Source organism: Pan troglodytes, chromosome 11 (assembly GCF_028858775.2).
Source record: "Pan troglodytes isolate AG18354 chromosome 11, NHGRI_mPanTro3-v2.0_pri, whole genome shotgun sequence".
In the NCBI taxonomy this organism is placed as follows: domain Eukaryota; kingdom Metazoa; phylum Chordata; class Mammalia; order Primates; family Hominidae; genus Pan; species Pan troglodytes.
The window spans coordinates 50,357,543-50,377,065 of record NC_072409.2 but is presented as its reverse complement, the minus strand read 5'-3'; the positions used below and the strand labels follow the sequence as shown (position 1 = coordinate 50,377,065).

The window sequence follows — 19,523 nt, the reverse complement described above, 5'->3', positions numbered from 1 at the left end:
TTTTTTAAATGACAGTTTTGTTTATGGTCTTGCTGAGTACAGAATAAGAACTATTATTTTAGCAATTTACTAAAACTTTGTTCTGATGTGCTCTTGAAGTTACTTGAGTGCATATTTTTTTCTCTAGGATATATTTGGTATATCAAATTAAATCTCCCCATAATAGTCTCTGGAAAAGAAAATGCAAGTGAAAACATGTTGGTGCTCCGGAACTTCAGCAGGTGGATACTGCTACGGTCTCATGCGAAGGTGGGTATTTGGCAGGCACTTAATTACTTTTTTTTTTTTTTTTTGAGACGAAGTTTTGCTCTTGTTGCCTAGGCTGGAGTGCAATGGCACGAACTCAGCTCACGGCAACCTCCACCTCCCAGGTTCAAGTGATTCTCCTACTTCAGCCTCCTGAGTAGCTAGGATTATAGGCACCCACCACCACATCCGGCTAATTTTTTATATTTTTAGTAGAGATGGGGTTTCTCCATGTTGGCCAGGCTGGTCTTGAACTCCTGACCTTAGGTGATCCACCCCCTTTGGCCTCCCAAAGTGCTGGGATTACAGGCATGAGCCACTGTGCCTGGCCCTTAATTACTTTTTTAATGCATCCCTAGGGGTTATTTTGAAGAAGAAAAAATTTAATTAACAACATAACAGAATTAGTTTAATAAGTGAATTGTTATTAACATCTGTCTTCTCTTTTTACTTAAACAAGAACACATATTGATCTTTTAAAACTTTTAATGTGATGAATAAGACCTATAAAATAATATCATTCAATCAATGCATTTAATACCTCCTCTAACAATAACCATTTGTATTTCTTTGCACATAAGGAATACTTTTAATCCGGAAGTATCAAAATATTCAAGTCAGTTGCTCAACAAAAGAATATTTCATAAGAAACTATAGGGAAGGGAAAACTATTCTTTTTTTCCTCTGCTCATCTTAGGTTCATTGAATGGGGTCCTGCAAATTAGACTGATAAAAGACAGATTAGCAAGAGGAAAACGAAGAGAAGTTTGTTAACATATGCACCATGTATTCACATGGGAGCACTCAGAGATGAGTAACTCAAAGGAGTGGTTCCATCGTGGGTTTATGTGGCATCTTCATAAAGAACAATACATTTACAGAGAAGTGATAAGACAAAGGAAAAAAACCTTTGAGTTTCTAGGGATGGCCAATCACGAGGGGGTAAATCTGCAGGGAAGCTAATGGAGAGTAAGTGCTAGTTAGCGGGGTTTGTTTGTCTAGGCTCTTTCTGGGTGCCATCTCATCTCCAGTGATAAGGTTGTTATTCCCTTCTTGACACAGGAATGGGGAGGGACTTCTTTTCAAGGGGAATTTGTATTTTACTTTTCAGGCATAGAGAGGGAGGGCAAAGGGCTCATCCTGTGTCTGCTTTTTCTCAACTGCCTTTAGCTCAGAATAAATCCAATGCTACAGTGGCATGTTTTGGAGCATCATACTCTGAACCCCCAAACTCTGAACCCCTTCAAAAGTATACATTTTTTACTTTCTGCTAATGCTTATAGCTGAAGTGGTGTCAGCAATTAAACTCTTAGATCTAAGTATGCAATCTCCATCAACTTACCCGATGACTTTTTAGAAGTTGATGTCTGGGCCGGACGCAGTGGCTCACGCCTGTAATCCCAGCACTTTGGGAGGCTGAGGCAGGTGGATCACCTGATGTCAGCAGTTCAAGACCAGCCTGGCCAACATGGCGAAACCCTGTCTATTAAAAATACAAAAACTAGCTGGTCGTAGTGGCACATGCCTGTAATCCCAGCTACTCAGGAGGCTGAGGCAGGAGAATCACTTGAACCCAGGAGTCAGAGGTTGCAGTGAGCCGAGATTGTGCCATTGTACTCCAGCCCGGGCAACAGAGTGAGGCTCTGTCTCAAAAAAAAAAAAAAAATAGAAAAAAGAAATTGATGTCTATTATCCAAGACAGCATGAATCCAAACTCAGTGATTTTTTTTAGAAAAGTCAGAATCTATTTTTAATATGAACCTTCTCAATTTTTACATGTTGACAATTATTTGCCTTTTTTCAAAAGCACAGTGCATGACAAAGAAAACTAAATGAGGCTCCAATATGCAGCGTTCCCTTTATCTCTTCTCACTGCAGCTGAAGTGGGACAGAAAGATGAGCAACTGCTGCCCAGAAGCCTCACCTATCCATGGAGTCCCAGGAAGCTTAGAGGAAGGGCCCCTGACCGTGGCTTATCTGGGAAGCTGATGACATAGCTGGAGATTCTCCGGTTATCCTTCTGGCCAGCCTCATAACAGGATAGATTTTCTTCATATAATTTTAGGAACTTCATGTAATTTTAGGTCATCAGCTTAAACCTGAGCTTGATGAAAGCTTTCTGAAGTGGTTCATAAAATACCTGTAAAAATATAAAGTATATAAAGCACCATGGTGCTGCTCAGAGAATCTGCATCCTGGATACACTTACATGCTGGTTGGGGCAGGCAGCTCCACATAGACAGCACAGCACTGACAGCTGCATGCTGCGTGAGTCCTTCCATCTTCCATCTTCCTCCTCTTTCCTCATATTTCCACGTGCATCAGAGGTTCAGAGGTTCTTTTTTTTTTTTTTTGGAGTCTCGGTCTGTCCCCCAGGCTGGAGTGCAATGGCACAATCTGGGCTCACTGCAACCTTTGTCTCCCAGGTTCAAGTGATTCTCCTGCCTCAGCCTCCCAAGTAGCTGGAATTATAGGTGCGCACTACCGCACCCTGCTAATTTTTGTATTTTTAGCAGAGACGGGGTTTTACCATGTTGGCCAGGGTGGTCTTGAACTCCTGACCTCAGGTGATCTGCCCACCTCGGCCTCCCAAATTACTGGGATTACAGGCGTGAGCCATTGAGCCCAGCCCAATTAAAAAAAATTTTTTAAAATAGAAACAGGGTCTCACTTTGTTGCCCAGGCAGGTCTCAAACTCCTAAGCTCAAGCAATCCTCTTTCCCCAGCTTCCCAAAGTGTTGAGATTACAGGTGTGAGCCACCACACCTGGCCTCATAATACACAGTGTTTTTGAGATTTATGAGTGTTGTTGTATGTATCATAGTTAATAATTTTTATTGCTCAGTGGTATTTTATTGTATCAACACATTCTAGTCAGTTTAACCATTTCAGTAGATATTTGGGTTGGTAGACATTTGAGTTGTTTCTGACATTGGTGTTTTTCAGTGCATAGTATGGAAAAGACTGATGTAGCGGAATTTTACAGAAACATGCACATGCACACACAGAAACCGCAGTAGTTTGTAACATGGTTCCCAATGGAAACTGATGAGAAGGATGGTTTTTTCAGTATTCTCCATATAGATACACAACAAGAGAGATCTGTAGTCATCTTTGCAGTGGTCTGTTACCCAGGGAGATATTTTATGCGGAAGAGTAGTTTGTTGTTGTTTTTTTTTTTTTCTTTTTTTAGACGGAGTCTGTCGCCCAGGCAGGAGTGCAGTGGCATGGTCTTGGCTCACTGCAACCTCTGCCTCTAGGGTTCAAGCAACTCTGCTGCCTCAGCCTCCCAAGTAGCTGGGATTACAGGCACGTACCACCACGCCTTATAACTGGGCCCAGAAGTTTGAGAACAGCCTGGCCAACGTGGTGAAACCCCATCTCTACTATAAATACAAAAATTAGCTGGGTGTGGTGGCGGGTGCCTGTAATCCCAGCCACTCCGGAGGCTGAGATGGGAGAATCGCTTGAACCCGGGAGGCAGAGGTTGCAGTGAGCTGAGATTGTGCCATTGCACTCCAGCCTGGGCAACAAGAGCCACATTCCACCTCAATAAAAAATTAATAAAATAAGATAAATAAACAAATAATACATGGAAGACAAAATAGAGAAAACTCAATAAAATTACAAATTGGTTTTTTGAAAAGATCATCAAAATTGATGAATCCTTAGACTAAGAAAAAAAGAGAAAAGGCTTAAATAATTAAAATCAGATGTGAAAGAGGAGACAGTACAACTAATGCCACAGAAATAAAAACAATTATGAGAGACTACTATGAATAATTGTAAACCAACAAAATGGATAATCTTGGTAGCTTACAAACACGCAATCTACCAAGTCTGAATCATAAAGAAATAGAAAATCTAAAGAGACCTAAAACTAGTAAGGAGATTGAATCAATAATCAAAAACCTCTCAACAAAGAAAAGCCCAGGACCAGATGACTTCACTGGAGAATTCTACCAAATATTTAAGGAAGAATTAATACCAATCCTCCTAAAACTCTTTCAAAAAATTAAAGAGGAGGGAGGGAACACTCCCAAACTCATTTTATGAGTGCAGCACTACCCTTATACCAAAGCCAAAGATACTACAAGAAAACTGCAGACCAATATCTTTAATGAGTATTGATGCAAAAATCATCAACAAAATACCAGCAAACTGAATTCAACAGCACATTAAAAGGATTACACGTCATGACCAAATGGGATTTATTCCTAGAATGCAATGTTGGTTCAAAATGCAAAAGTAAATCGACATCCAAAACCAGACTCTTGTTCTTGTCCCCAGACCTGCTTTCCAGCAGGATTCTCAGTCTCAGAAAGTGGCACCGCCATTCACGCTACTGCTCAGGCCAAACCTCTGCATCATCATTGACATCTGTGTTTGTTTCACACTCAATATTTAACCTGCTCGCAAATCCTTTCAGCGTTCTCTTCACATATATCCAAAACCCAGAATCTCTTCCCTTCGCCTCCATTGCTAGCCCTCAGGATGGCATCATTGTCTACTCTTCTGCTCTTGGCTATTTGCATAACAGACAGAGTAATTCTTTCAAAATCTGAATGTGATTGTGATACTCTTCTGCTCAAAACTGCCCAGTAGCTTCCCATCACACTTAGAAAAATTCGGGGTCCTCACTGTGGCCAACATAATGTTCCATGACCTGGTCATGGCTTCCACTTCAGCCCCCATCAGCAACGCCTCACTCCCTCATTCTGCTTTCGGGCACCACCTCCTCCCACAGCCTGGAAAATGCCCCATGTGCTTCTACTTCAGGACCTTTGTATTTGCTGTTCCCTCTGCTGAATGATCCTCCTAGATCTCCACATTTGCTGATCCTAGGCCTGAAAATTTTCTCCCAGACATCTACATGGCTCAATGCCTACACTACATTCAGAAATAGCTAGCAGAAAGGTCTTTCATGACCACCCTGTATAAAACAGCACCCCATCAGTATCTCTGCATTTTATCTGTTAAATTTTTCTTTGATATCATCCCCTGATGTTACTTATTGTACCTATCATTTTATTTATTTATTTATTTTTGAGACGGAGTTTTGTTCTGTCTCCGGCTGGAGTGCAGTGGCGCAATCTCGGCTCACTGCAACCTCCGCCTCCCAGGTTCAAGTGATTCTCCTGCCTCAGCCTCCTGAGTAGCTGGGATTACAGGTATGAGCCACCATGCCCGGCTAATTTTTGTATTTTTAATAGAGACGGGGTTTAGCCATGTTGGCCAGGCTGGTCTTGAACCCCTGACCTCAGGCGATCTACCCGCCTCGGCCTCCCAAAGTGTTGGGATTATAGGCGTGAACCACTGTGCCCAGCCTAATGTACCTATTATTAAGTGAGACTATAGGGTACAGAAAATACATTTTGCCTGTGTCGATATATTTCTGTAGTGTCTGAAAAAAAAGTGCCTGACACTTAGTATATGCCGGACCAATTACTTTAATGAGAGGATGGCTTTCTCTTTCCCATCTTTTACCACACTGGGCGTGGACTAAGCAAACGGGGGAAAATGCAGTAGTCAGAGGCAGCAGCAGATGGCACTGTAAGGAAAGGTGAGCATTAGATTTTGGACAAAATTGAGTAGTCTGTAGAAACCATGTGTAAAAAGCAAATGAGGCTTGCTGTAAGACATCACCATTCCCCCTAGCCAGTCTCTCACCCTTAAACTGCAGGAAATCCTGGTGTGAAAGGTTAGTGCCAGTGACCAGGAAAGCTGAGCCGCTCAATTTCCCATAACCACATCAAAGCAGGGGCATGGTTAATAATATTATCAACCTTTCTTATCTTGATGCTCTATAAGGAAATAGCTAACACATTTTAGTAAGAGTTGCCTTGAAAAGATCTTGTCCTAAGAATGCTGCAAAGCCCCTGTGAATGTGGAAATGGAGCGAGAGGATGGTGCAGGCATTTTGGCAGCATAGGTACCTTAGAGTCCTTCTTAAAAATGAAGGTGTTGACATCTTGATTCAGTTTTGAAAACTTTTTATGGTTAGTCTCCTTTGGGGATAAGTGAAAAGAGTGTGTTTTTGGGATAAGACTCTTTTCCTTTGTAAAGCCATTGTTTTAGAGTATCTGGAAACAATTCTGTGTGCTTTTTCCAGGTGGGAAACAATGGGGTGAGGGGTGGGGGTCATGCACAAACACTTATTTTTTTAAAAACTCACCTCGCATGCAACACTTCTTGGGAAGCCACTGCATGGTTTTCTCCAAAAAAAGTGAATGTGTAAAGCAACAAAAAGAAATACGCTGGAGCTAAGAAAAAAGGATTTGGAAAGAGAGTCAAATCCTCATTTTCATACTAAAACACAGTAAATGATATCTGAGATAGAATAATCAAGAAATAGCAATATAAGTATGTTATTTAGCAATATGGAGACTAAGACCAAGAGAACCAGCTAAGAGAGCTAAAATTACTACTTTGCTGTGGTGGCCAGGTGTCCAGGCTCGCTCAGGACTGTCAGTCCCACACTCTGGAAAAGTCCTCAGTCCTAGGATACAAGACATCTCAGTTTTTCATGATGGATGAGGAAAGTTGGGGGAAAAGTACAAAACTCATAGGACATCCTAAAAAATAGGGGCTGAGTACAGCACAGATCCCCTGCTACCATGGCCACTGCCCACTGATGTTGGCACCCACGACTTGGGGTTCCCTGCAATGGGGCATTAAGTGAGGAGCGAGTGAGGTGACTGATGTGACTTAAGGGTACAGCAGTTCAGGGAAGTATTAAGAAAAATGAAACAGAAAGAGTAAAAATATCCCACTGTCTCATGGTACAGAAAAAAGATGTCATTGTTGTTTTCAACTAAATATAGGTAATCTCTCTTTAGTTAGTCCTATTGTACATTCTCCTTGTTAAAACATTCACATGTATCTTGAGAATACACAATTATATGACCTACAAAATTTATTAAATGTAATAAAGAGTAAAATAAGTTGATGTGTCAGAGAATAAAAAAATTATGAAAATATTGTTATATTTTCCTCACATATATTTTTTGTTTAATCAGCCCTACTACTAATTGCCACTGTTAACTAGTTCTATTGTTTTTGTTTAAATAATAAATTCATCATTTCACTGTTTAAATGATAGCATTTATGTAACAGAAAAGTAAATAATATATATCATTTCAAATAAACACCAATTTTTCTCATCTTACATAACATAAAGTTTAAGTAACCCAGGTTAGCACTCTAATAATCTGGTTGCCCTCATCTGGGGAGGGAACAGAGGGACAGGAGAAATGGGAGATAACTTGTTTTCCTTTTCTAGTATGTATATAAATTATTTCATTTAAACTTAAAAATTTTAAGTGTACCATGGTTTAAGAAGGAAAATCTCTAGAACTGTTGTCACTAAAAGTACTGTATACTTCAAAATATGAAAAACGCAGACAAAGTGAGTTCAAATGAATTTGTTGAAAGACTAAGATGAAGGTAGTAGTCAAAGCTAGAAAGTAAAAATAGAGTCTGCTGAAATAAGGAGAGGAAAGGATTAGTAAATATAAGAACAGAAATCAGAGAAAGAGAAACCAACAAACCAAGCGGACAAACCAAAATGAAAGACGATTCTTTAAAATGACTGATTAACTCATGGGAAAATCTGACTACATGAAAATTAATTAGCTGATAAACTAAAAATTGATACATTTGACTTAATCAAAGTTAAAAAATTGAGTACTACAGAAGACATGCTAGACAAACTAAATATAGGAGACATATTGAGAGGTGAAGGGAGCAGGACTTCCTGGGTTGAGTGGGGACTTGGAGAACTTTTCTGTAGCTAGCTAGAAGTTTGTAAAATGCACCAATCAGTGCTCTGTAAAAATGCACCCATCAGTGCTCAGTAGCTAGCTAGAGGTTTGTAAACTGGACCAATCATCACTGTATAATATGGACCAATCATCACCCTGTAAAATGGACCAATCAGCACTCTGTAAAATGGACCAATCAGCAGGACATGGGCGTGGAAAATAAGGGAATAAAAGCTGGCCACCCCAGCCAGTAGTTGTAATCCAGTCCCCTTCCACCCTCTGGACTGTTTGTTCTTTTGCTCCTCACAATAAATTTTGCTGCTGCTCTCTCTTTGGGTCAGTGCCACCTTTAAGAGTTGTAACACTCACCATGAAGGTCCACGGCTTCATTCTTGAAGTCAGTGAGATCACGAACCCACCCAAAGGAACCAACTCCAGATGCAATATCGAGAAATAGATTTGCAACAGCAACAATAAGCAAAAGCTTGGTATAAAAAGATCTGAAGAATTCTTACACATCAATTGGACAAAAGCAGTCCAACGGACAAAACAGACATTTTAATCTTAAAAGAAGAAAACTCATGGCTCAATAATTGAATAGACACTAAACCTCACTAATAATTGGGGAAATACAAAATGAAACAAAAGGAGATTCATTCAAACTCATAAGACTAGCAAAGTATTTTAAAGGAATTTAGTATATCAAACGATGACTGGAATATGAAAAAGCATAAATTCTCATTTTGCTAGTGGAAGAACCACTCAAAAGAGTAGTTTGGCAACATATAGAGGAGTTAGAAACATCTTTTCCTTATGACCAAGAAAACACCTGAAAAAAAACTTGCACATGTGTACCAAAAGATGTGCACAAAAATGTGTTCATAGCGGCAGTGCTATTCATAAGAGGGAAAAGCCCCAGGGACATCCAAAAATGTCTAAAAGAAGAAACAGATGAATAAATTATAGTCATATAGTAGAATATTTCAGTAAATAAGAGAAATGATCCAGAACCATGTGTATCAACATGCATACATTTTACACAAATAAAATGGATAAAAATGTTTCAAAATGAAACATAAGGTGTGATACCATTTATGTAAATTTTAAAGTAAATTTTAATTGAAATAATGGTATAAATATTAAACCGTGCAAAATAATATTTTGCAAACAGAATAAGGCTAAAAAAATACCAAATTCAGAGTAGTGGCAGCTTCTGGGGATTGATGTAGGGGAATGAGGCTTAGAAAATTAAAAATAGAGATTTCAACGTTCTCTCCAATGGTTTTATGTTCTTTGATAAATGTGTCCGAAATAAAATGTCTAGATTTGTTTTTCTGTGTAATAAGTACAAAAGTATTTATGACATTATTCTCTGTATCTTTATTCTCTGTATCTCCCTATAATTTTTAATTTGTCAAAATTAAGTACACACACACACACACACACACACACATAGAGAGAGAGAGAGAGAGAATATGAAATACTATGAGATCTCTTAAAATGGCAGAGACTATGAGACACTAAGTAAGCATTTTATTAGGACAAGCTTTCTCTCCGGGGTGAAAAGGTGAGTTAATTTATCACAAATAAAACAGCATTAAATAACTAGCCTTCAAGAGCTGAGATAAAGAATATGTGCTGATGCTGAGCATATTGGGTTGGGTTCCCCCGAAAAGCAAGGGCTGAGCCAAAGGAATGCAGGTAATTCCAGAGAACAGAAATGGAGGACTGCAACAGAAAGGATGGGAAGGTAATACAGGGTGAATTCTCAAGTGACTCGTTGCAGGCAGCTAGTGCCACTGTCTGTGGAATCTTGGTGTTTCCATCAGCTCCTGTTTCCCAATGACCTGTAAGATGGTAACACTCTCATGTTCCATGGGTGCCAGAGAGCTTCCCGCATTGTCCTCAAGCCCTGGGAGAGAAGTCTGGTCTACACCCTGCAGTGGAGGCCAAGTACAGTGTACAGTACTTGTAGGTACCTAATCTCAAATATTATTTGAGACAGAAGAAGAAAATAAATCAGTATTCTTCATGAATAGAGATGGAAAAAATTCTCAACCAAATAATAGCAAAAATAATTCAACAACATATAAAAATAATTACAAACCATGAACAAGTGATATTTATTCCAGGAATAAAAAGCTGTTTTGGTATTCAAAAATCAATTCGTGTAACCCGCCACATTAGCAAGCTAAAGATAAGCATATTACATGATTATATCAATGCAGGAAAAGCATTTGAAAAAATTCAACACCCATTTATAATGAAAAAAACTTTCAGGAATTAGGAACAGAGGTAAACTTTCTAACTTTTAAGTTAGAAAAAAATCTACAGCTAACATCAAACTAAAAGATGAAAGAGACTGAATGCTTTCCCATTCAGTTTGGGAAGAAGGAAAATATGTCTGTGCTCATCATTTTTATTCTACATAGCGCTGGAAGACCCAGCCAGCTGACAAAAATTCTCTCCATAACCAGACTCTAGCCATACTCCTTTAAACTCTCTTGTCAACTAAACCCTGGCTTTTGGGCTTTTGTGCTGTCTATAAATTGCCCAATATTAGTAAGAATCCTAGCAAGGCAATTTAGTCAGAATCCTCCATCTTCATATCTGACCACCATTGGTATCTAATTGGTTTTCTTATTGTCTACCATCCCCAGGTGATATCTGATCACTCTGGCATGGCTTCAGCAAGAATTCTGTGAGGTCAGTTTAGCCAGATTCCCTCCTATTAGTAATTTTCCATACACTACCAAACCTCCACCCTGCTCTGTGGCTATAAAATTTCTATTCAGAGGGAAACCTGAATATATGGAAACTGGAGATTACTGCAAGACCCTATTGCAGTAATCTCTATATCTATTGCAATAATCCCTCTGAATAAAGTTTGTCTTACTATTTTTTAACAGGTGTCACGAATAGTTTTTTCTATAATACAGCTCAACAAAACAAGTCTGAAATAGAAGAATAAAGTGGGAGGAATTATTCTACCCAATTTTTTAACTTTTTACACAGCTACAGAAATCAAGACAGTGTGGTACTGGCAGGGGGACAGACAGTTCAATAAAACAGAATTGAGAACTCAGAAATAGTTCCATACAAGTACAACCAACTGACTTTTGAAAAAAGTGCAATATCAATTCAATAGTACAGTGGTTCTGGAGCAGTTAGATACCATAGACAAAACAATAACCTCAATCTAACCTCATGTCTTTATTTAAAAAAAAAGGATCAGCGGGGCGCGGTGGCTCATGCCTGTAATCCCAGCACTTTGGGAGGCAGAGGCGGGCAGATCACAAGGTCAGGAGATCGAGGCCATCCTGGCTAACACGGTGAAACCCCGTCTCTACTAAAAATACAAAAAGAAATTAGCAGGGCTTGGTGGTGGTGGGCGCCTGTAGTCCCAGCTACTCAGGAGGCTGAGACAGGAGAATGGCTGGAACCCGGGAGGCAGAGCTTGCAGTGAGCCCAGATCACGCCACTGCACTCCAGCCTGGGTGACAGAGAGAGGCTCTGTCTCAAAAAAATAAAAAAAATAAAAAAAGGAAAGTGAGATAGAAATAATTTTTTAAAACTTACTATTCAAAATTTGCAAAACTAAATAAGAGTAAAAGAAATTTACATTTTGTCCCTGGATTCACAGAAGACAAAAACATTGTGTGGGAAAGCTGGAGTTGAGGACGAACGAGATTCTGAAAATAAAAATCGCTGGTACATAGCCAAAATTTCAGACTCAACTACAGATTTTCAAAGGCTATGAAATAGGTAACCTCAAGCCACCGACTCCAACAGATAAAAGGAACCAGGTAATATCTGTGTTCCAGGGAGAAAGAATAGAAAACTGGCTGAGTTCTATCACTGACAAAACTTAGTGCGAAGGAGGGATCTGGAAGGCGGGAGGGTGAAGGGATCCCCGGCTTGGAGGGTGGGGAGGGGCTGTGCTTCGGCCTCCCCCTCCTACTGCCCCTCCCCAACAAAGGAGCCCTTTGTGATGTGAAGCCCCAGCTCTGTGATGCAGGCCTGGGCCCCAGTCCCTAGTCTCCACGAGGATGCCCAGAGCTCAGTTGCTAGAAAGCAATGCGCCTATTCACATGGAGAATCTTCCCTTTCCTCTAAAATTACTTAGTGCCTCATCACTAAACACCCCCAGCTTCACACCATGGGTGTTGGATATCTTCCTCACCTTGGTGTTTGCCCTGGGGTTCTTCTTCCTATTACTCCCCTACTTCTCTTACCTCCGTTGTGACAACCCACCCTCACCATCGCCTAGGAAGAGAAAGGTAAGGAGCTCTCAGTCCAGACCCACAGAGCTTGATTCTCTTCTTTTTATTATTAGTTCCACCTTTCCAAATCCAGTGGAGACTTCTGCGATGGGAAGTCTCAGGAGAGACCAGAACAGCATGCTTCCAGGGAGAGGCAGGGCAGCCAGGGGTTGGTAGGGGTAGATCATGTACTGGGATTTCCATCCCAAGCTCTCAGTCCATCTGTGGGGGAGCGCAGGAGGCATGAAGGCAAAATCAAACCCGTGGGCTCAACGGCCATGACCCGTCATGAGACGGGGGAGGTCTCTGGTCATGAGACGGGGGAGGTCTCTGTCCGAGGCCAGGCCCTGAGCCCTGGCTCATCAGTCCCTTCCTGGGGCAGGTGGCTCGGGACCCAGCCTCTTCTGTGTGGGGTGATATGGGGCCTGTGCTGGGCCCCCGAGGGCCTCCCACCGGGGCCTGGCATCTCCTCTGGTCTCCTGGCAAGCAGAATGCTACCTGACAGCTCAGTGGTGCCTGCGGGCCTGAGCCTGGGTGTTCCTGGAGCAGTGGAACAGGGACTGATGGCGTCCATGGTGGACCTCATATTGAAAATCCCTGTGTGTGTGCGTGTGTGTTTGTGTGTTATTTTTATTTATTTTATTCTCTGTGCAGGCTGCAGTGAAATGGAGCGATACCGGCTCAGTGCCACCTTTGCTTCCAGAGTTCAAGCTATTCTCCTGTCTTAGCGTCCTGAGTAGCTGGGGATTACAGGCGTCTGCCACCACGCCTGGCTAATTTTTGTATTTTTAGTAGAGATGGGGTTTCACCATGGCCAGGCTGGTCTCAAACTCTTGACCTCAGGTGATCCACCTGCCTTGGCCTCCCAAAGTGCTTGGATTATAGGCGTGAGCCACCGCACCCGACCCCCTCTTCCTGTTTTTCTAAGAAAAGCAGTTTATCATCCATTTAAACAAGCGTGGGAGGAAGCACATAGAGCTCCCTGAGCAAGACAGACAGAGCCATGCGGTTCATGAGTGCAGCGTGCTGCGGCTGGGCTGGGGGCAGAGAGGGAGAGCCAGTCCTAGCTTCTCGCCATTTCTTGTCTCCCAGCATCATCTTGTCTCCCAGTGTCCAGTAGGGCGGAGGGGGAGGCCCAGAGGCAGGATGAAAAACCACAGTCTGAGAGGTAAGGCTCTGCCAGGGCACACTAGAGTTAATTTGATCTCATCTGTCCGGGAGGGAACTGACTCTGAAGAAGTCAGTTGAAGAAACCTGAGGTAGGGGCTCCTAGGAAGGAAATCAGAACCCTGGGTCCTTCTCAGATTCCGTGCCGGAATGAAGCCATGGTGGGCCGGGGACTGAGCGTTACCCAGCAGGGGGCAGTGTGTGTGTCCTGGGGAGACCAATGCCTGCCTGGATGCGGAGGGGGGTGAGGGGGCCTCCCGCTCCCTGGGAACAGCTGTTCAACTCTGCTAAGGCTGATTCCTCTTTGAGACCACCCCAGTCCTTTCTCCCCACAGGGCAGTTGTGAGGACCGTGGGGGTGGAGGGTCTGTGTGTGGAAGCCCTTTGTGAATGACAAAGCCCTGTCCTCTATGCCTTGCTATTACTGTCGGGGCCATGTGGCTTTGGACACAGATGGGTGGGTTCCAGGGTCTAATTCCCCATGGTCTTCCCTAAAGAAACATACACTCAGCCTCCTGTGAGATCCCAAGCCCCTCCCTCACTGCCCTAACCCGGTCTCCTGATTTCCAGCTTGTAGAGAGTGCACGAGAGGCCTGGAGGAGACTTGGGACCTGCTTTCACAACTGCAGAGGTGAGGCACTTCCCCTTCCCTGCATCCTTCCTACCAGGGCTGGGACATGACCCCAGGGCCACAGGCAGCCTGGAGCTGACCTGGGATGGGGAGACCAGGGGTACAGAGGATGGGAGTAAAGCCCTGGGGCGAGGGGTAGCAGGAGAATTGGGTGGTCAGGGTGTGGCGTGGTGGAGGGGCTGTGGCCCAAGCGCCCACTCTGCCCTCCAAACCCATCTGCTCCTGGCTGCAGCTTGTGCCTCCTGTCTCCTGCAGCCTCCTGGGGCCACACCTTGCAAAAGGTGACTTTGGTCAGCTCTCTGGTCCAGACCCCCCAGGTGAGGTGGGCAAAAGAACACCTGATGGAGCCTCCCGGTCCTCTCATGAGCCTATGGAAGACGCTGCTCCCATTGTCTCCCCGTTAGCTTCCCCAGATCCTCGAACCAAGCATCCTCAGGATCTGGCCTCCACCCCACCACCAGGCCCAATGACCACCTCAGTCTCCTCCCTAAGTGCCTCCCAGCCACCAGAACCTTCCCTTCTCCTAGAACGCCCCTCACCCGAGCCACCTGTACTTTTCCCTCACCCACCACACACCCCTGATCCTCTGGCCTGCTCTCCACCTCCTCCGAAAGGCTTTACTGCTCCTCCCCTGTGGGACTCCACTCTGTTAACACCATCTCACTGTGACTCAGTGGCACTTCCACTGGACACCGTCCCTCAAAGCTTGTCTCCACGTGAGGATTTGGCGGCTTCTGTCCCAGCCATCTCAGGCCTTGGCGGCTCAAACAGTCAAGTTTCTGCCTTCTCCGGGTCGCAGGAGACTACCAAAACCTGGTGCGTCTTCAACTCGTCAGTCCAGCAAGATCATCTTTCCCGCCAAAGGGACACTACAATGTCCCCACTGCTTTTCCAGGCCCAGCCCCTGTCCCATCTGGGGCCTGAGTCCCAACCCTTTATTTCATCCACACCCCAATTCCGGCCCACACCTATGGCTCAGGCCGAGGCTCAGGCCCATCTTCAATCCTCTTTCCCAGTCCTATCTCCTGCTTTACCATCCCCGATGAGGAATACTGGAGTAGCTTGCCCTGCGTCGCAGAATAAAGTGCAAGCTCTCTCCCTACCTGAAACTCAGCACCCTGAAAGGCCTCTGTTGAGGAAACAACTAGAAGGTGGGTTGGCTTTACCCTCTAGGGTCCAAAAATCTCAGGACGTCTTTAGTGTCTCCACTCCTAACCTTCCCCAGGAAAGACTGACATCCATTCTGCCTGAGAACTTTCCAGTCAGTCCTGAACTCTGGAGACAACTGGAGCAACACATGGGGCAACGTGGAAGGATCCAAGAGCCTCTGGATCTGATGCAGCTTCAGGATGAATTGCCAGGGACAAGTCAGGCCAAGGGCAAACCCAGGCCCTGGCAGTCCTCCACGTCCACAGGTGAAAGCAGCAAGGAGGCAGAGACGGTGAAGTTCCAGCTAGAGAGGGACCCATGCCCACATCTGGGGCAAATTCTGGGTGAGACCCCACAAAATCTATCCAGGGGCATGGAAAGCTTCCCAGGAAAGGTTCTGGGGGCGACCTCTGAGGAGTCGGAAAGGAACCTGAGGAAGCCCTTGAGGAGTGACTCAGGAAGTGATTTATTAAGACGCACAGAGAGGAATCATATAGAAAACATCCTGAAAGCCCACCTGAGCAGAAAGTTGGGCCAGACCAACGAGGGCTTGATCCCCGTGAGTGTGCGTCGATCCTGGCTTGCTGTCAACCAGGCTTTTCCCGTATCCAACACCCACGTGAAAACCAGCAATCTAGCAGTCCCGAAAACTAGGAAAGCCTGTGTGAACACAGCCCAGGTGCTTTCCTTCCTTGAGCCGTGTACTCAGCAGGTGCTGGGAGCCCACATTGTGAGGTTTTGGGCCAAACACAGGTGGGGTCTACCCCTCAGGGTCCTCAAGCCCATTCAGTGCTTTCAACTGGAAAAGGTTTCATCCTTGTCCCTTATACAGCTTGCTGGTCCCTCCTCAGACACCTGCGAATCTGGGGCTGGCTCAAAAGTTGAGGTGGCCACGTTCCTTGGAGAGCCACCAATGGCAAGTCTGAGAAAGCAGGTGCTGACCAAACCATCTGTTCACATGCCAGAGAGGCTTCAGGCCTCCTCACCTGCATGTAAGCAGTTCCAGAGGGCCCCGCGAGGGATCCCATCTTGGAATGATCATGGGTCCTTGAAGGCTCCTACAGCTGGACAGGAGGGCAGGTGGCCATCTAAGCCCCTCACATACAGCCTCACAGGCAGCACCCAGCAGAGCAGGAGCTTAGGAGCCCAATCTTCAAGGGCTGGAGAGACCAGGGAGGCAGTGCCACAACCCACAGTCCCCTTGGGAACCTGTATGAGAGCAAACCTCCAAGCCACAAGTGAGGATGTGCGTGGTTTCAAAGCTCCAGGCACCAGCAAAAGCTCTCTACTCCCTAGAATGTCTGTCTCCCAAGACCCAAGAAAGCTGTGTCTCATGGAGGAGCCTGTTAGTGAATTTGAGCCTGGAATGGCCACGAAGTCAGAGACCCAGCCTCAAGTTTCTGCCGCTGTTGTGCTCCTTCCAGATGGGCAAGCATCTGTTGTGCCCCATGCTTCAGAGAATTTGGCTTCTCAAGTGCCCCAGGGCCATCTCCAGAGCATGCCTACTGGGAACATGCAGGCTTCCCAGGAGCTATGTGACCTCATGTCAGCCAGAAGGAGTAACGTGGGGCACAAGGAGCCCAGGAACCCAAACTGTCAAGGCTCATGCAAGAGCCAAAGTCCAATGTTTCCCCCCACTCACAAGAGGGAGAACTCTAGGAAGCCCAACTTAGAAAAACATGAAGAAATGTTTCAAGGATTGAGGACTCCTCAACTTACCCCAGGCAGGAAAACAGAAGACACCCGTCAGAATGAAGGCGTCCAGCTACCGCCATCAAAGAAACAGCCTCCTTCAATAAGCCACTTTGGAGAAAACATCAAGCAATTTTTTCAGAGGATTTTTTCAAAGAAAGAAAGGAAGCCAGCACCAGTCACTGCTGAGAGCCAAAAAACAGTAAAAAACAGATCATGCGTGTACGGCAGCAGTGCTGAAGCTGAGAGGCTCACGACAGCAGTTGGACAGATACTGGAGGAGAAAATGTCACTTTGCCATGCGCGCCATGCCTCGAAGGTAAATCAGCAAAGACAGCAGTTTCAAGCCCCAGTCTGTGGGTTTCCCTGCAACCACAGACACCCATTCTACTCAGAACACAGCAGAATGCTGAGCTATGCAGCCAGCAGTCAACAAGCCACTCTCAAGAACCAGAGTCGTCCCAACAGAGACAGACAAATCAGAGATCAGCAGCCCTTGAAAAGTGTCCGGTGCAACAATGAGCAATGGGGCCTGCGACATCCCCAACTCTTGCTCCCCAAGAAAGCTGTATCCCCATTCAGTCCCCCTCAGCACCGGCCGAAGACACCCGGTGCCTCCAGCCACCATCACCACCGCCCAAGGCAGTGTCTTTTTCAGGGACGTATCTAATTTGGTCAGTCACAAATTCCTTTTTAGCCTTCCCTAGAGAAAAACAAGTCCCCAAGAAAAAATTCACTCTATGTAGAGAAAAAGTATTTTCTCTCATGTTAGTACACGCAGAACATTTAATATTCCACAATATATATGTTTTTTTATTCATAAGAGGGTGATGGCTTTTATTTGTGCTGTGCTTGGTGTAGGCTTGGTTTCTAGAAGCGACAGGACGTGGAGAGAGGCTGACAGCGGTGCTGTAAGCCCACCTTCATCCTGAGTTCCTTCACTGAACCTTATGTTTCCGTAATACCATCTTTACACAAACAACAAAAAATTCTAAAAACAAGATGAGAAAAACCTATGAAGATCCCACTCTGAAATAAGGTTCAACCCATCTTTCCACTACTTACTGTCCACCTCAAACTTTATGCAACTATAGGGAGAAGGTTTGCAGAGATGTCACAGGGTGAACATCTCCATGCAGGCTCCAGGAAGTGCCACAGCAGAATAACTTCATGTGTCACAAAATAGTGGAAGTTTGGGTGGGAGAGTGCTGGACCCTGAGTTCAGAAGTGGGAGAAGTCTTGACCCTGGGTATCCTGGTGAAGAATAGGTAATGTCTGCCCTGGGAAGCCCCTTCTCTCCCTGACAAAGGCTGGGATGGAGATGGGCCCTCTTTGCTCAGCCAACATGCGAAGCACAGAGTCCCCATCCCACTGCCTCTCCCTTTCTCGCACTCTGGAGTGGTGGTGGGGATAGACCTTCCAGCTCTGTGCATGTGTAGGTGGGGGGCGGGGGGCTGGGGGGACGGCCTTCATGGAGGCTGCTGAGGGCGGCGAACCCCCTGCCCCAGATGAGTGAATGACCCTGCTAGGAAGTCAGAGCCTGCAAGGGCTGTGGGGGTATCAGGTGGAGTGGGCTCCAGGTACACCCTCAGTGCACTGGGCAGGTCTCAGGCCAGGCTCTCTGGACCCCACCTGGGTGATGTGGTCACTCCCTGGGGGACTGCAGTCAGGCCCCGGCCACCCACCCTAGGCAGCACCGTCCCATCGCAGGACTGGACTTTCTGAGTCCTGAGACAGGACGGTGCTGCCCAGGCCTGACAGACTGGGAGGAACTGTTAAGTCCTCCATCTCTAGACCAGCCTCCCACACAGCACGGACAGTCTCTTACCTTTACCCTCAGGAATGATCCTTCTCACTCTAAGGCAACCAAGGCAGAGCTGAGGACCTGTGCCAGGCTGGGAGTCAGTCCCCTCCCTAAATGGGCCTGAGGGAAGCACCATCCCTGTCCCAATCCGCCGCAAGTTTCTGCCCAGGAGACACATAGGGAAGGGAGGACGGGGCCTCCCTGTTGGCTGACACTGGAAACGCGGGACCTGGAAGAAGAGGGAGCGCAGGGCTGGCAGGGGATGCTCCAGGCCCATGGAGAGCTCGGGCTGCCCCTCCTGGGCTGGAGGCTGTGCCCTCTGCAGGATCTGAGAAAGTCCAGTCCTGAGATGGGACAGCACTGCCCAGGGTGGGTGGCTGGGGCCCGACAGAAGTCCCCCAGGGAGTGACCGCATCACTCGGCCAGGGTGCAGGGAGCCTGGGCTGAGACCTGCCCAGTGCACTGAGGGTGCAACGGGAGCCCACCCCACCTGACGCCCCCACAGCACTGACAGGATCTGACCTCCCAGCATGTACCTGCCTCTCCCTGCACCCCAGCTGCCCACCCTGCCTGTTCCCTGGCTTCCTCCATCCCGTGCAGCCCATAGACTGTGACCATCTCACCGGCCACTCTGGCCCTTCCTTTGCCTTTGTCCTGTCAAAATCTCTGAGCAAGATCTCCCAGGTCCATCCAAACACCTGCTTTGTCCACTTTTGACTGGGCTTTTGGGCACCACTGGCCCATCCGAGCTGTCCATAGGGCCTTTGATAACGTGCATTACACACCTGGCATCTCCCAGCAGTGCTCAGC

The 19,523-nt window shown here is 45.7% G+C and overlaps 1 protein-coding gene across 2 annotated transcripts; it reads left to right on the top strand.

Annotated features, from left to right (window-relative positions):
• Positions 1 to 12,002: 12,002 nt before the first annotated feature.
• On the top strand, positions 12,003 to 17,732 carry LOC738598 (putative spermatogenesis-associated protein 31C2). 2 transcript variants are annotated; one of them, XM_054658217.2, is made up of 5 exons: positions 12,026 to 12,289; positions 13,364 to 13,439; positions 14,008 to 14,068; positions 14,324 to 14,385; positions 14,683 to 17,732. In XM_054658217.2, exons 1-5 carry the CDS (start codon positions 12,059 to 12,061, stop codon positions 17,577 to 17,579), a joined length of 3,327 nt encoding a protein of 1,108 aa, XP_054514192.1. In that variant the 5' UTR covers positions 12,026 to 12,058; the 3' UTR covers positions 17,580 to 17,732. The 2 variants fall into 2 exon arrangements, with proteins under 2 accessions (XP_024201491.2, XP_054514192.1); XM_024345723.3 differs by having other exon boundaries at positions 12,003 to 12,289; positions 14,324 to 17,732.
• Positions 17,733 to 19,523: the final 1,791 nt, after the last annotated feature.

Coding starts and splice junctions, on each gene's coding strand:
- LOC738598 (XM_024345723.3), top strand. CDS start 12,059: ATGCCCAGAGCTCAGTTGCTAGAAAGCAATGCGCCTATTCACATGGAG. Junction 12,290..13,363: donor CATCGCCTAGGAAGAGAAAG/GTAAGGAGCTCT, acceptor CTTGTCTCCCAG/CATCATCTTGTCTCCCAGTG. Junction 14,069..14,323: donor CTGCTTTCACAACTGCAGAG/GTGAGGCACTTC, acceptor TGTCTCCTGCAG/CCTCCTGGGGCCACACCTTG.